Source organism: Biomphalaria glabrata, chromosome 5, assembly GCF_947242115.1.
Source record: "Biomphalaria glabrata chromosome 5, xgBioGlab47.1, whole genome shotgun sequence".
NCBI lineage: Eukaryota > Metazoa > Mollusca > Gastropoda > Planorbidae > Biomphalaria > Biomphalaria glabrata.
In genome coordinates, this window is record NC_074715.1 from 32,840,482 (window position 1) to 32,856,397 (window position 15,916).

The 15,916-nt window shown below is 30.0% G+C and overlaps 1 protein-coding gene across 3 annotated transcripts; it reads right to left on the bottom strand.

Moving 5' to 3' along the window:
- Window positions 1-1,456: 1,456 nt before the first annotated feature.
- Window positions 1,457-15,021, bottom strand: LOC106077624 (probable proline--tRNA ligase, mitochondrial). 3 transcript variants are annotated; one of them, XM_013238360.2, is made up of 14 exons: window positions 14,895-15,021; window positions 11,416-11,529; window positions 10,834-11,011; window positions 10,634-10,707; window positions 10,372-10,452; window positions 9,176-9,248; window positions 8,928-9,035; window positions 8,731-8,824; window positions 8,484-8,518; window positions 7,525-7,598; window positions 5,141-5,220; window positions 3,603-3,738; window positions 1,833-2,012; window positions 1,457-1,709 (listed from the first exon to the last, which is right to left on the bottom strand). In XM_013238360.2, exons 2-14 carry the CDS (start codon window positions 11,527-11,529, stop codon window positions 1,599-1,601), a joined length of 1,338 nt encoding a protein of 445 aa, XP_013093814.2. In that variant the 5' UTR covers window positions 14,895-15,021; the 3' UTR covers window positions 1,457-1,598. The 3 variants fall into 3 exon arrangements, with proteins under 3 accessions (XP_013093814.2, XP_013093812.2, XP_013093813.2); XM_013238358.2 differs by having other exon boundaries at window positions 14,957-15,020; XM_013238359.2 differs by lacking the exon at window positions 14,895-15,021 and adding an exon at window positions 14,685-14,863.
- Between the last annotated feature and the right edge of the window lie 895 nt (window positions 15,022-15,916).

Below are 15,916 nucleotides of genomic sequence, written 5' to 3' on the forward strand. Positions count from 1 at the left end.
AGCACACACGGTTGCAGATAGTTTGATTATGACAGCGGCTTTAGAAATTGTGATTTGGGGAGACAATTTCAATCAGGATGTGTCGGTGGGTTCGCCTAATTCGTATTCTAAAGGGGTCCCTGAACTGAAAAGGTTTGAGAACCTCTGCCTTTACAACATGCTTCTTTGAATTTAACTTTAAACCTTTGACTGTAAAACGTTCTATCATAAAAGACCTTTTATATAGCTTCGAAAAACGTAATTTGAAATAAGAAGCCATGCTGGAGCATATTTGTTAGGTTGTTAACACAACCCTAAAGTAATTAAAAAAATTTTTTTTTTCTTTGTGGCTATTGTAATCTTCATTAATCCGAATAATTTCAAACAACGCGACAAACAATGAGGTGTCTGTTTCTATTGCGCCAATGCTTGGCAACCCAAGCTGTTGCAAGATCAAAATTGTGCTGTCAAGAACAGCGTTTTTCAATCATTTTCAGTCCTTAAGCTAACAGAGATGTTTCCCTTGCAATAAATCAGTTTCAGATTATCGTAAATTTATACTGTCATTTGGTTTTTCACTAGGTTTTTGTCAATCCATCATTTGATTGACAGTACACCAATAATTATGACAATCTATCTTTTTAATGTCGATCTGCGAAAAAGATAATTTATTATGTGCTTTAACTAGAAAATGGCTATGCATATAGATTTAATTTCTTGTGAATAATTTGATTTATGTTTGCTTTAATGTCTGTGTGTTGACTTCGTATATTAGACCTACAATGGTTCTTGAAACAACACAGTATCATTATGTGCTGCTGTAAATCTAGGACTAGGTTAGATCAATCTTGTCATATTGCAAATTGAATTTTAATAGATTTTTTTCTATATGATAGTATTGAAATTTAATTATCTAAACTGTAAAGGTTCTATTTTTTAAAAAAAGATGACAAATCTAAAAGCTCTTTTTTTTTCTCCCTTGTCTTTCAAAGTTAGTGTATTACTACAAAAGTCCCTACAATTATTTAATGCTTCTCTTGTACAAAGATATTGTCATTATTTGCCACTGTTAAAGAAAATTTCTATTCCATGCATACATACAAGAGGATGGCAAAGAATAAAGTGACCTTGATCACTTCAAAGAGCATATTCAGCTCAGTGATCAACAAAGGAAAATCATTTTCAGTCCTTAAGTGCAATTATTTACATGATGCCAAAATTGAAAGAAAAATTCCTCAAGATTTCTGGAGCCAAAATCAAGCAGAAGGGAGTTCATTCAAATGTAAAAAAAACATTTGGCCAGAGCAGGCTCAATGATCCAAACTGTACAGGATGCTTGGTATTTGAATTTCATTTATGATAAGTACTGTAAAGGTTTATTTTAGGATAAGTGTTGGTATAAAATTGTGCAATATATAGAGCCAATACTTCAGAATGGCAATCAAAATTTGTGATTGGCTTGGAGAAGTGTCCAATAACAAAACAAAATATAACTAGGACTTTTTATTTGAATATAAAAACATTACAAACCAAATTGTTTTGTACATAGGTTTATATTTACAATAATGTATTTATGATAATGATTAGAAATGTCACGGTGTGTGTGTAGAATAAATATATCATATGGTTTTTATTTTATCTGCCAAGGACATCAACTGTTCATAACTCATAAAACTTGTCTCCCCTTTGTTTGTATCAATTACTTCATAGAGAGCTGGATTTTCAAGAGCCTGAAAATGAGTATTAAACAATTTTTTTTTTAAATTAGTGAAAAAAAAAAAATTATATTAATATTAACTTTAACCAATCATTAAAACATGTTTCTAATATTTGTATACATCATTGAGATTTACCTTAACCCCCACAACAACTATATATGGGTATCCCAATCTATCAGCATCAACTTGACGACGGCCAATGGTCATAGACATTCGATCATCAATAATTACTTCACCTTGCAGATGAGACTGTTGTGTGAAAGCATCACTAATTTCTTCAGCTCTGGCAAGGTATTCATCTGCCCTTGTACCATCCTGCAATAGGAACAATATTTTGAAAAGGAAGTTTCCTAAGATCTAGGTAGTCAAGCCAAATAATATAGGTTTTAAAGTTTAGTATAGATTTTGAAGCTAAATAGTATAGATTTTGAGAAGAGAATCCTAGCAATGGACCTAAGATGCTACAGAAAGATTCTAGGTATCATAAAGACATATCACAGATGAAGAGATCAGAAACAGGATTAATACAACTGTTGAACCTCACTTTGACCTGATGGCCTAATCACAAGGCCCTCAGGGCTCGCGAATACCTTCCTTCAGGGAACAGAACCAGGAAAAAGAAGAAGAGGCAGCGATGGAAAGACAACAGAAAAGAACAGACAGGCCTGTCATTGAATGAAATTCTATCCAAAGCAAAAGACAGAGAGGAATAGAAAAAGACAGTCGACAGATCTTGTGTTGTGACCTAATGTTTCAACAGACTAAGTGACAGGTGAAAGTGAAGTATAGATTTTAAAGTTAAGTAGTATAGATTTCTAAACCAGTGATGTGTGGCTGTGCCAAGGGGTGATTCAGCTACTAACTTCCTAATCTGTTCTCAGCTTCTGTGCTTTTCATCCTGACAATTTTCAGTCATGAAAGATTAAGTTTTTTTCTCTAATCCTCTTAAAGTAAATAAACTCCAAAGTAAATATTCTTAGCCCAAAATTCTATTTCATTATCCTAGTAGATTTGTAAACTATGGTTCAGTGTTTTATGTATTATTGATACTTTACTTTTTAATCTTCTGTCCTGACATGTCTCTAAGTGTAGTGATTTTACTAATGGTGTTATTAAGTGAATATTTTTGTTTTAAATCTCAAGGCGCTATTTTCTGTCTGTTCTAGTTCCTTTATGTTTTCTTGACAAGGGGTCCTAAATAGAAGTGTAGATTCTATAATTGGTCAAACCAAGGTTAAACACATTTCTGTTTTATGTTCTTGTTTAATTTGCTAACATTTCTAATAATAAAACCTAAAGCTTTGTTTGATTTCCTAATTATTTCATCTATATGAGGGTGCCATAATATTTCTTAATTATTTCACCAATATGAGTGTTCCATGAGAATTTTTTATTTATTGTTTTTAGTTGGTTTAACTGGTACACCTGAATAAACCTATAATACAGGCAATTCATTCATGCTTGGAAAATACATAGAAAAGAGTTCTTGATATATTTCGAGCATAATTATGAAATAGAAATTAGTGTCTATAAAATTATTGATTTTTCAAATGGATTTACTCTTAATAAACTTTTTTTTTTTTTTTTGCTTTTTCTTACTTTTAATGTAGTTTTTTTTTTTTTTCTTGAACAGACAAGGCATATTTTAGCATTCTTTAACATTTATGTCTTGTTTTTATTTGATGAGTAGAAATGTCTGGTTGAGAAATTCATGTAAATTTGTCAATGTTTTGTATTTATTTATGTTGTTAGTTATCTAATAATTTCTAAAATAAATAATCATTCTTTTGTTATTCCTATAGCTTTTAGAAAGTAGAGAAGTATTTTGAATCACTACAATTTTCAACTTATTTTATAAGGTACTCTCAAGTTCTTTACAATATACTAATACAAATATTCAGTGACCTTTTTAGGAATAATGTACAACTGATGTGGAGCAATAAGGTGTGGCCATCGAATGCTTGTTTCTGTTGATAATATCTCCACCGAGGCTTGGAGGATACGTGTCATACCTAATCCAAAACATCCCATACTGTATTCTCTGGAAAAAAGAACAAAGTTTAGTTTAATATCTAACAAATGAAAAAAAAACTATTTAATGGGATTGAGTTTGTCACGATCATCAACGGTGTTGATGTCACAATCTAAGATGGTGCCAGATGTCACGCTCAATCTTGATTGTGCCACTGTCACAATCAGACTTGAACTATATTGCACTATCAATGATCGTGATTGCCGAGGATCTTGAAATGATCTTTCGATAAGATGATCGTATAGAAGTAGACAGATCTATGTTGATAATACGATCATACAGAATGTTGCCAATTGATAAGAGGATCATCTAGGTCTAGGAGTTACTACTTGACAGATATGATCTAAGTATGTTCTAAATTCAATGAAGAAACTTCTCTTCGTCCAAAAACAATTACTTTAATTAATAACTTGAAAACACTATTCACAAATAGTTACAATGGTTAAAATGTACTTGAATTGAATCTACACAATAGTATATCTGAGTCTTGATACAAATAAAATATATATTCTCAAATTCACATTACATACAAGTTAGATGTTAATACTACAACTTCCGAGACAAGACTTTAGTACATGTTTACACTAACACATTCCGTACAAGACTGACTAGAAAATATAAAGAAAATACAAAGCTTTGGGCGAATTGCCACGTGACTCATATCTCATTGCCGCTTGGTTGAGATCTGACCAATAAATGCAGCAACTACATAATAATTAATATTTTGAAACCAATGAAGTTCATTTCGAAAATGAAACTAATACAAGGCTGGTTTTACCCGAGGTAGTTGACCTTGCCGTCAGACCTTGGCTAAATATAGATACTGTGTACGTGACAGAGTTCAACTTTAAAAAAGATTATTTAGAGCTAAGCCCAAATTAAATACAAAGTCAGCCAGCAATTCTAACTTTAAATTCTAATTTTAAGCATACATTAGAAAAAATGTCAAAGACGTTGGTCTGTGACATGCTGTTACATAAGTTTTATTCTGATGAAACCTAACTGACTGCCATAGTAAGATCTTATTAAAGTTGTATACTCTAAATGAGCTTTTTAAACAGCCAAAGTTATAAAATATATCAAGACACATACCTTATAAAGATGTGCTAAGGTTCAATAGGATAAAAAGCAAACAAACAAATCATCTACTTTGATGCAAGTAGCATTGTATGACTTTTAATAAGCAGATGTAGATATGAACTACATGATCTACATTCTCAATATTTCTTGTCGACACTTTATTACTGATCAATTATAGTATATAAAAGTTTACGTACAAATATATTATACTCCAAAAAAAAGTGATTTTTCAATTTTGTAAAGACTAAACTGAAAACGTTATTTTCTAATTTGGGAACTTTCTCAAACTTTGTATGCAGTAACTTGAAACTACAACAATGCATTCACTTACTTCATAATTTTTTCTTGATTTTGATATGTGGCTTTAAAGACAGATGAGTATTTTGTGCCTAAATAGAAAGTATGCCCAACCTAAGGATAAAGAGAAATATATGAAAAGAGAGAACATGCAGGGGACTAGATACATTCTAAGTAACTTATCCTATATTCAGTGATGGGACAGACTTTGAAGAAATTTTAGGAAATTTTGTACACCAGTGTTTTTTTAAATCTTGGGTAATATAAAAGATCATTTTTATATCTACTAAATCTATTAATCCAGCAATATATGTACCAGAAATTGTTTTAGCGTGCTAACATCTGCAGTCGCCTGTCGCTGTGACTTAAAAAAGAAATTGCTGAATTTTTTTAAAAATTATGTACAATTATTGAATATTTTAATATTATAAAATGTTTTATTACATAATAATTAAACTGCATAAGCTTTACTGCACACATAATGCATGCAAGGCACTATTGTTTGTACATAAAGATGAGAGGAGAAGGCTTTTTGCAGATGCTTTATATCTCTGGGTCCAGGCAGTCAGATAGGTAATTGCTTTACTGGTATTGTAACAACTTCTCTCTCAAACAGCTATAAAGAATTAATGTGTTTTAAAATCAAAGAATGCTTGAGTTTTGGAAATACTTAAAAAATATGAGCTACAATTCTGTTAGTTTCACTGGTTATTAAGCTTTATACATGAAGTCCACCAAAAAATGCTTGAAAAGCAACTGAGAGAAAGCTGTTGAATCTCAGATCTCAGCTGAGTTCTTAAGCAAGACAAGCAAGAACAATCAGATAAGGAGAAATACTTAGAGATAATGTTCAGCAAAAAAACTGCATATTGAGGCTTCCTTATGTGACTCTTTTTGATGCAGAAACAAATTGTTTACAAGATGTGGATCTCTAGGACTATGGCCATACCTCACTCTGCTTTTAAAGCATTATTAATTTTTATTTATTAGTTAGATATACAAAAACTTTAATATATTTTACTAACTTTTAGATCTAGATTTAGATCTACATTTTTAAGTTAAGTTAAATTCTATTACTAAAAAAAATAGTAATCTAGATCTAAATTCTAGCTCTTGGTGATAATCCGTAAATTTTGTTTTGCTTCTGAAAGATGTGACCATTAAATGGTATCATTCATTGTCAATAAAATCTAGATCTAGATTTTCAAAACTCCATTGTCTCTATCAATCTCTATCTAGATTTTCTTAAAATCTCTCAGTAGATGATGAGCTTGATCAAGAATCTCTAGACAGACTTGCAGACTGACTATTATTAGAACAAGATCTATCTTTAATATTGATCTACTTAAATTCTTAAAGACTTAAATTTACTCATTTGGATTCTAGATCCAATCTATTCTATCAGACTATACTCACTAGAGTCTATAGTCATGTAAAGTAGGCCTAGATTCTAGAAAACCGATAGATCTAGACCTTATAATAGATATAGATGTCTAAATCTAATCTCATTTCCATCAGAAAACTCATGAAGTCAGCAGGCAGGGTTCAAATTAGAAAAATCTAGACCCCATTATAACAACAGAGCAAAAAGCACCATAGCGGCTGGGCATAATGATTATGATACTCTCGAATCTGTCCAAAAGCTGGCAAGCGGCCATTGAAGTCTATATAGATAGATCTAGAATCTAGATTTAGATCTAAAGTATTCAGATTTAAGAATCTAGATATCTTATCTAGAATAGATCTATCTAGACTGATTCAAATCACTCTAGTTCTAGACTTTTAGGACTAGGGTCTATATATCTGTGTGCATGTTAAAAAAAAATCAAGTCTTATTTTGCATTCTTTCAAAAATGGGAAAATAACAAAATCAGATTTTTTTTTTTCATTTAAAAAAAAAATGTGAAAAAAATTCAGATTTTTTTTTCATTAAAAAAAAATGTGAAAAAAAAAATTCTGATTTTTTTTTTTAAATGTTGGGGAAAATTTCAGATTTTTTTGTTAGGAAAATAAATGGATCAGAAGAAATTTTCAGAAATTTCAAAAATTTTCAAAACATTCCCATCACTTTATATTATACATTATATTAACTTCATTTTCATTGTGTTTCTTCACTTTTTTTTTCTATCCCCTAACAAAATTGGAGTAAACAGAGCTTGCTATCTGATAATGAAATTTAAAATATTCATACTTTATTAAAAATGTACTTTACTTAAAAAAAGATTTTTTATAATGAATGGGGCTCAATTTTGAGCAACATAGTTTTTCAACAATTTCTAATCATAAAGAAATCCTCATTACAAACAAAGTAGTACTGGTAGGTCAAGCAAAATACATTTCAGGCCATGAAAATAAAGGAACAATATTATATAATCCTCAATCAACTTAGGGCTACAATTTATGTGAAGAATTACACACCTCAATACCATTTCTCTCTAATAGTTCACATTGAGTAGCTGGTAACTGACATTTAGAAGGTAAGTTTCCATTTTCTGTAGGTACAAAGAAAACATCCATTAGGTAACAATCTCTGATTATGACATAACTGTTGAAGCTTATTCTATACACACTAATAGTTTTATTATTTTATCAATATCATTAATACATTTGAGTAGATTTACTGTTACATAAAAAAATTGTGTACACAAAAATTCTTTTATTTTTTATAAATTATTTATTACATTCCTAAAACTACCCCTACTTAAAAAATTGCATAGCCTTTTTTTCTTTTTCAAAATCATGTGGTCTCCTCACATTTCCAAGCTGTTGAAGAATTAAGCTTCCATAATAGATATTTAAAAATCGGTGACCGGTCATTTCATCCCCAATTAAATTTTTTTCTTTTTTCATTGTTTAATTGTGCTGTTAAGGCTTTGACTTTAAGCCCTCATTTCATCTAATATATAAATATGATTATGTAGAATGCTTTTTGATATTTTTTTACATGTTACTAATACGTTTATAGTGTATCCTCTTCCACTTCGCATAGTTGATGAGAAATCTTATAATATATTGTAAATCTGGGTGTGTAATAAGCCTCTATCTTTATACATGTTAAAATTTTATAGTTTTTAATGGCATTTAATTTTAATTTTATTCATTTCTAATGTGTTACACTTTTTGTCATTTAAATAAAAAATGAATAGATTAAATATAGCTCATTTCATGATTTTTACAATTACTATTTGTTAGATAAATTGATCAGATGATGAAAATAATAGGGGATGAAATGACAGGGGGATGAAATGACCGGGAACCTTAAAAATCTACAGGAGATAATATAAATATAATATCAAAATAATTGAACTTTTTAATCAAGCACAATATCTGTTTAATGAATATGAATTTGTTGACTAATGAAAAATTGTGCTTGTTACCTGCTGCTAGTTCTTTATTCATATGTACATTACATCTGAAAGTTGTCACAACAATATCAAGTAAGTAAAAATTTAAGAATTTGCAGACAACATAAAGTGATATATTTTACAACAATATATACAATATTTAAGAATCACATAACATGTACCAAATAATTGACAAAATGGCTTTTCAAATCTAATAATTTACTTCAGTTTTTGTTCTGGTCCAGTAAACACTATGAATGAAGTAAAGAAAATAACTTACCTATCACACAATAAAATAGAATCCTGACCTACATCTGACAAATAGTGATATTCATGAGATAAATTCCCACCTATAATACCAGTAGCACCAGACACTGTTAAAAAAAAAGAAAAAAAGCTGTAGAAAAAAAAAGGGACAAAAATCTAAAGTGACTTAAGAAGCTAGTTGAAAAATATCTAGACTTTCTTAATTCATACCTTTGACATATCTAACTCCAATCATGTCAAAAATGTTATTATAAGCCTGACAAACTAAGTTGTATGTTTCAAGAGCTTTTTCTTCACTGGCATCAAATGTATACATGTCTGGTTGAATAAGAAAAACATTTAAGAATGTATTTAAACTATTTAAAAATAAGTTATTAACATAGTGAAATTTTGTTGTTGTAAATTTGATCTTTTTTAGAATTTACTGCCTTCAAGATCTATTCCAATAATAAGTGTACCTTTCATTTCAAATTCTCTTCCTCGTAACAGACCATATCTTGGAGCCATTTCATCTCTAAACTTCCTGGTTATCTATAACAATATAGTGTACACAACTTAAAGCATTCCTCACAAGTGGAATAATAAATAATGAAGTAACAGCTTAATGATAGAAGAGTTAGTTATAGAAAGAAATGGTGCAGAAAATATGACAAAATAAAGACAAGGTCTGGCCAGGGCAAAATATCAACACACCTTTGATTTGTCAACACTGCCAAGGGGCACCAGATGAACTTGTCCTATGATTATCCCGATTTCCATTAAAGAATATTTCCAATAAGTAGTATTAAGTAGCTTAGTATTTACTAGTCAGAGGTCACATGATCAGCTAATAGACCTCTTTTTAACTTTCACACCCACAATTTATAACAGAGTTAACTCATAGGAGACAACAAGGTTTTCATAAAAATAAATCCTAAGTGACGAGAAGACCCCGTTCCCACTTAATCTGGATAATCAACTTTCTACTGTATGGTGTTTCAAAATATTAGTGTTTTTTTTTTTAAATCACAAAACAGTGTTGAAAATGTACTGGATTAATTTAAATACAATTGTGCTTTTCTTTTCTTTGATGTGAAAAAAATAACATTGACTACAAAAAATATGAATTCATTTAATTAGCCTTATTACAATGAAATAAGATCTATATTTAATTTAAAATTCATGAATGTCAGATGTAAAGACATTTGCTAGAAATATTACCAGCGTTTTATAGATTTTTTTTTTTTTACTTTAAACTCAAAAGAACGTTTTAACCAGTGAGTTGAACAAAATGCTACGTAAAGAATATTTACCAAAAGCTTGTTAAATAAATGGGCTTTATGCTTTATATAATATTTTTAATAAGAGTTGGTATGTATCTAAATGAAATAATTTGTAGATGATTACAGTCTCCCAACAGTTATTTTTACATGAGAAACACTTATTACCTCAAAGCTTGCCAGTAAAAGACCTTACAATATAATGAAGCAATGCTAACCAATACCAGCAAAGGCCAATTAATGTTTACAGAAGTCTGTTTAACAGAAGAATGAACTCGAATTAATCAATACAGTGACCTATGATGTAAAACTTAAACAACCCTTCACTAAACTTTCATTATTAAAAAAAAAAATGTATATTAAATCAATTATGCAAGTAATTAAATATAAATTACCTGATAGAGCCTGATTGGCAAGTATTTATAAGATATTTGTGGCATGGATGCTACTAGTTTAGTAACTAGTTCTTCATGAGTCTAGCAGCAACAAAAGAGAAATAATTAGCCAATGTCAATCAAAATGACATTACTTTGTAGACAAAAAAACAATCGTAGCGTTTTACATGCATTTTTGAAAACTATTTTATTGTATAGCTTCTAGAACAAAGAAACTGTTAAAGAATTTTAAACTACATAAAAAGTGAATCCAACAACTTACAGGACTAAGACAATAATTATTTTTATGTCGATCTTGTATTGTGAACAGCTCTGCTCCAGCAGCAGCTAATCTACCTGAAATGAAAATTCAACAAATAATGAAATGCCCATTTGAAAACAAATTTTAAATACATTTATTATTATAATAAAGTTTTAAGATTTAGTAAAACAAAGTTTGTTCAAATCTACCATGAATATTACCAGATTGTCTCCATAATGACTCAGGACACAGAGTTGTCATTGAAATTTTTTGTCCACCAATGGCCTGCATTTCCTCATCTACAAGTTTTACCAACTTTTCAAAAGCCCGTACGCCTAAAGGTAACAAATGAAAGCCTCCAGCATGGCTTTGTGCTACAATATCATTGTACAGCATCAACTGAATGAGAATAATACAAACTGTTACATTTCATAGAAATATGAATGTTTTTAAAAACTCATAACAATTTTTTTCAAGACAATAACTATATTCTGTGCATTAACATTGTGAAAAAGTTTACATTTACCTTCTAGTAATTTAATTCCCTTCTATGGTAATATTAAAAAGAAATGCAATATTTTTTCAACTAAACAATATAGTTTTTGGAGTCTACTGTTACTGTTATGGTACTAAAATGAAAAAGAAAAGGTGGTAGTTGCATATAGATCTATAACCTTTGTATAAATAAAATCCAAGGTTGTCTTTAAACTATTTAAAAGACAAACATGTTTTACCTTTATTAAATTTTTAATGGTATTCAGTAAATGAAATATTTACATCTAAAGAGAATTAGATTTTGTTACCTTGTGACTATTACAGGACAGGCCTAGGTCATTATCTGATTTAGCTTTAGGCTGAATCTTGACAAAATTTTGAAAAAGCCTTGATACATATCGTCTATGACAGTAAGATCCCATCTTAAAAATAAAAAGATGTAACTGCTGTAACACATTTTAGTAATATATGTTTGAGTAATATATGTCATATATTAATCCGTGTTAATTCAATATCATAGTGTGACCCTATTTTTAAACATTTTGGGTCATTTCAAAGAATGGTAAAGAACCAAGTTAGTTAAGTAATGCATTCATCTCATGATTATTAATATATATAGGCTATTAGAGATAAATATAAAGGTCAAACAAAGAAATAGTGTCTTATGATATAAGGTTCCAGAAATTCCAAGGTCAAAGAATCTAAAAGAATTAAATGGAAATTATTTTCAATCCATTTAGAAGTTTTATAAGAATCTTGTAAATGTGATGATTGTGGAAAGAATCAGAGTTAGAGTATTAATAGAAGGAAATCTTGTTTAAGAGCTGAGTTCAGTTAGAGCTAAAAGTCAGCCGATGTCCAGCCAAGTTATTCACTATCTTTATACTTGTGTGCCTCATTTTATTCACTCGTTCATACATTTTACATTTTTAATGATTTTATTCTTTAATACTGTGGATTAATAAAAGGATTTCAAGCATATTTATAAACCAATTTATGGATAGTTTCTTTATTTATCACTGATTGCAGGTGTCTTCAATTATGACTGATATGCTTTTGAACTAATACGTAAGTATATAACAGATTGTCAATGAGAGAATATGATGACTTTTCCACCTATCCATGGATGCAAGCAACAGAGCCCCGTTTTGCCTGCAAGGGGGGGTTGGCAATCCCAAAAAACCTGCAAGCATGATGCCTCTTCTCGACATAAATAAGACATTTACCACTATATATATATAGATGTCTTTAAATACAAACTATAAATTCTAGGCTTTTAAGCTTTTACTTAAATTACTATAATCTACATGTATGTTTAAACATTTCATTTTTTTTTATATATAATATGCACATAGATAGGCCTACCTACTACTACTATATTAGTATAAATCAAACTTTGTATCACCTATGTTAAAAGTTAACTCTATTTCAAATAAAAGATATAAAAGATCTAAATATTTATTGGCTGACAGAGTAGTCAGTAGATCTTACCAAATATAGAACTAGTTAACTGGATCTTCTAACTAATAGTAGCTTAGAGTACTTAGACTGATTTTTATACTAGATATCTAGATCTAGTCAAGATGTCATTTTAATTCTATGATAATAGTAACAGAGTAGATCCATCAATTGACACCTATCTATATCTAGGTATAATAAAGAAACTAGTAAGTATTAAGTTAATTAAGTATTAGAGATCTAGACTAGACCTAAATCCAAATTATGTAGATTTAGTTCCAGATCTTGAAGTTAGATCTATATACACTAATCTAGTAATGCTAGATCATGAAGTTAGCCCTGCCCCTAGCTAGAATCATCTACTAGATCTAGAGTCTTGTCTTTTTTAAAATAAGTTTTTTTATTATTAGATCTAGAATCTAGATTTAATTAGATCTAGACTTTACTAGTAGAATATTAAATCTGATAATAGATTATAATACTAATAGATACGATCTACTTTTGATCTAGATCTATGCCTATGCTGCTTCTGCTCAGGGACTAGACCTAGTCAGGATAGTGGTAAATTGTAACTGTAAGATTCTAACTAGATCTAGATCTAATTATTCCAATTATCAAGATCTAATAGTTAATACTCATTGAATTGATATAATTAAATCTAGATTCTAGATCTAATAATAAAAAACTTATTTTAAAAAAGGCAAGACTAGAATTGACTAGATCTAGATTATTATATAAATATAAGTTTTATAACTATCGTTACTAATCTAATAGATCTAAATCTAATATTTATACTATCATTATTCATACGGCGATGATACGGTACGGTAATTTCGCATTTTCGGGTAAATACGTTCAACTTCTAAAATCATTTTAAAATGTAGAAATAGATCTAGAATCTAGATCTCTAGACTAGATCTAGCCTCTAGGTCTGGTTTCAATTTTTATGCTGGCAGATCAAACTTATTAGAGTTAGATCTACTTGCTAGATCTAACTTAGGCGTCTCAGGCTGGGCCCATACGGATTTGTTTCTAACTTTTGTTTACGTTTTTGATACAAAGCGAAAGTTCGGAAATTAACGCATGCGTTGTAACTTAAGAATTGTAACTTCCTGTCTTTCTTTGAATTCGACTTATTAAGTTTTAGTTTGATAGTACAAAACGTGAATGTGGAAAAAAAAAAAAAAAAAGTCCGATACTGAGCCGGCAATCAGTCGGACTGGCGTTTGCCGGCAAGCTTTATTTTTAACTTCGATTTTGCCGGCTATAGCCGGCGATCTTGCATCCATGCACCTATCCCACTGGCTAATATCAAATACACATATTTATAGAGTACTATTTACTAGACTTCTAGACTGACCATTCTACATCTAATATTTTGAATATACTTCAGGTGTCTAATTAGTCCTTTAGTCTAAGTCCTATACTGAGGCCTAACTAGCAATGTGCGGATGGTGAGGGCTTCATGGTGCATCAAATTTTCTTTCAGTATGTATTAACCTTTAGAACTCAACATACTGATTTAAATAATATAAATTATAAATAAGTAATATAAGATCATGCCCCATCATCATTTATCTGTAATTTAAAAAATCTGACACTATTAGTACATAGAAGGTAAAAAGAATTTGAATGGTGAAATCAAGGCAATTTCTTCAAGTTGGTGAAATTAATATCCAAGTACAATCCATCTGTGAGAGAACATGTTGTGCTTTGAACTAAGATTGGTACCAGGCTGGCTAGATGTACTAAATTTAGCCTCTTTAACCCAACAAATCACTGTAACTTTTGTTGACATTTGTAATCAATTATTTTGAATAAAAGGGCAAGTAGTCGATTCATGTGATTCTGTTCTACTTCTAGGGTCCAGATGCATCCTCTTTTAAGTAATAGATCTAGATTCTAGATACTAGAAAGTATAATATAGTATCACTCTATGACTTTTTAAGACTTTTATCTATCATAATCTATGACTATGTCACACTCACAGTTTGCCTATGCCCTGCCCTATGAGTATCATAGTATGTCTATGTAATGGTTCACTTTTTGTATTGAATCAATTGAATTGTGATTATTATTATTCATATTGTGAATTAAATTAATGTGTCTTGTCACTCACTTATCTCAGTGTCTGTTGTCACCACTTCAGACTTGTCTTTTGTCAAAGTGAAAGTCAAGACGAGTCAAGTGAATCATCATGATCATGAAATGAATGTCACACACATGAACACATGTCATGTGTGTTCATGATCTTTATGATAACTTTTACTACTTTTACAACTTTTAGTCTTCTAGACCTAGATTTAGATAAAAACTGAAAGTATCCTACTTTTATTTAATGAAGAATCTATGGGCTAAGAGTCTTTTAAGAGTGTAAACGATGAAATTACCCCTGGCTTATTTCTATTAATTTCGAGTCAATAGCAAAAAGATAAGTATCGTGTGTGTTTACCAAACTAAAAAGTAACTTTTCATGACGAAGAGTAAATCATGAACACAGACCTATATTTATATTACGTTCGTGAATTTAGACATGCACGTGTATTTATATATGTCCGTGTTTATGTTTAAAAGTGTTGGTCAAAATAGGCTTTGAAAGATTAATGGAGAATCTTCAGCATGCATTTGAAAGTTATGAATGTACCGTAAGCATTGGCAAGAAAAAAAAAAAACTAGATCTAGAAAAATCAATGCCAGAAAAAAAAATATTATGACCAAGAGCTTTAACATAAATGAAAATTGTCAAAAGTTTTAAATATCTCGAAGCTATAGTATAGTTTCACTCGTAGCAAGTGATGGTTACATTGACAAAAACGAATTTCATCTGGAGCATAGAAACAAACTTTGTCTTGCAGTTTCTTTACTTTAACAAGGAATTACACATTACAACAAACAAATAAGTGTTATCATTTTTTGTTAGTTTTTTTTCTGAGGGTATCATAGGGGCTGCAACACCGCAACTGGATTGCCCAGAAAGATAAACTAATCACATTGACTTGTTAAAAAAAAAAAGTTGGGAGAACTTCTTTAATATTTAGTATAAGCAGCCGAACACAACCATATGCAGAGAGAAGCTCTGTAACAATTCTCCCATAATTTCTTGTAAAAAAACATAAGGTATCGTAGCTGAAGACATAGTTTAATTTGGTTATGCGCATCAAGGTTTTGTCTCCTTCATTAGATCATCAAATAAGTTCTGTTTAATGACCATCGATCAGCATTGCCAGCTGAGACCACTCAATTAATTTGTCTTTATTACAAATTTCCTAAGGTCTCAAAACATATCAAATCAAATGCAGTGCTTCACAAAAAGAAATTATTTTTTTTTAGCGGCCCCCGCTATTAGTTTTG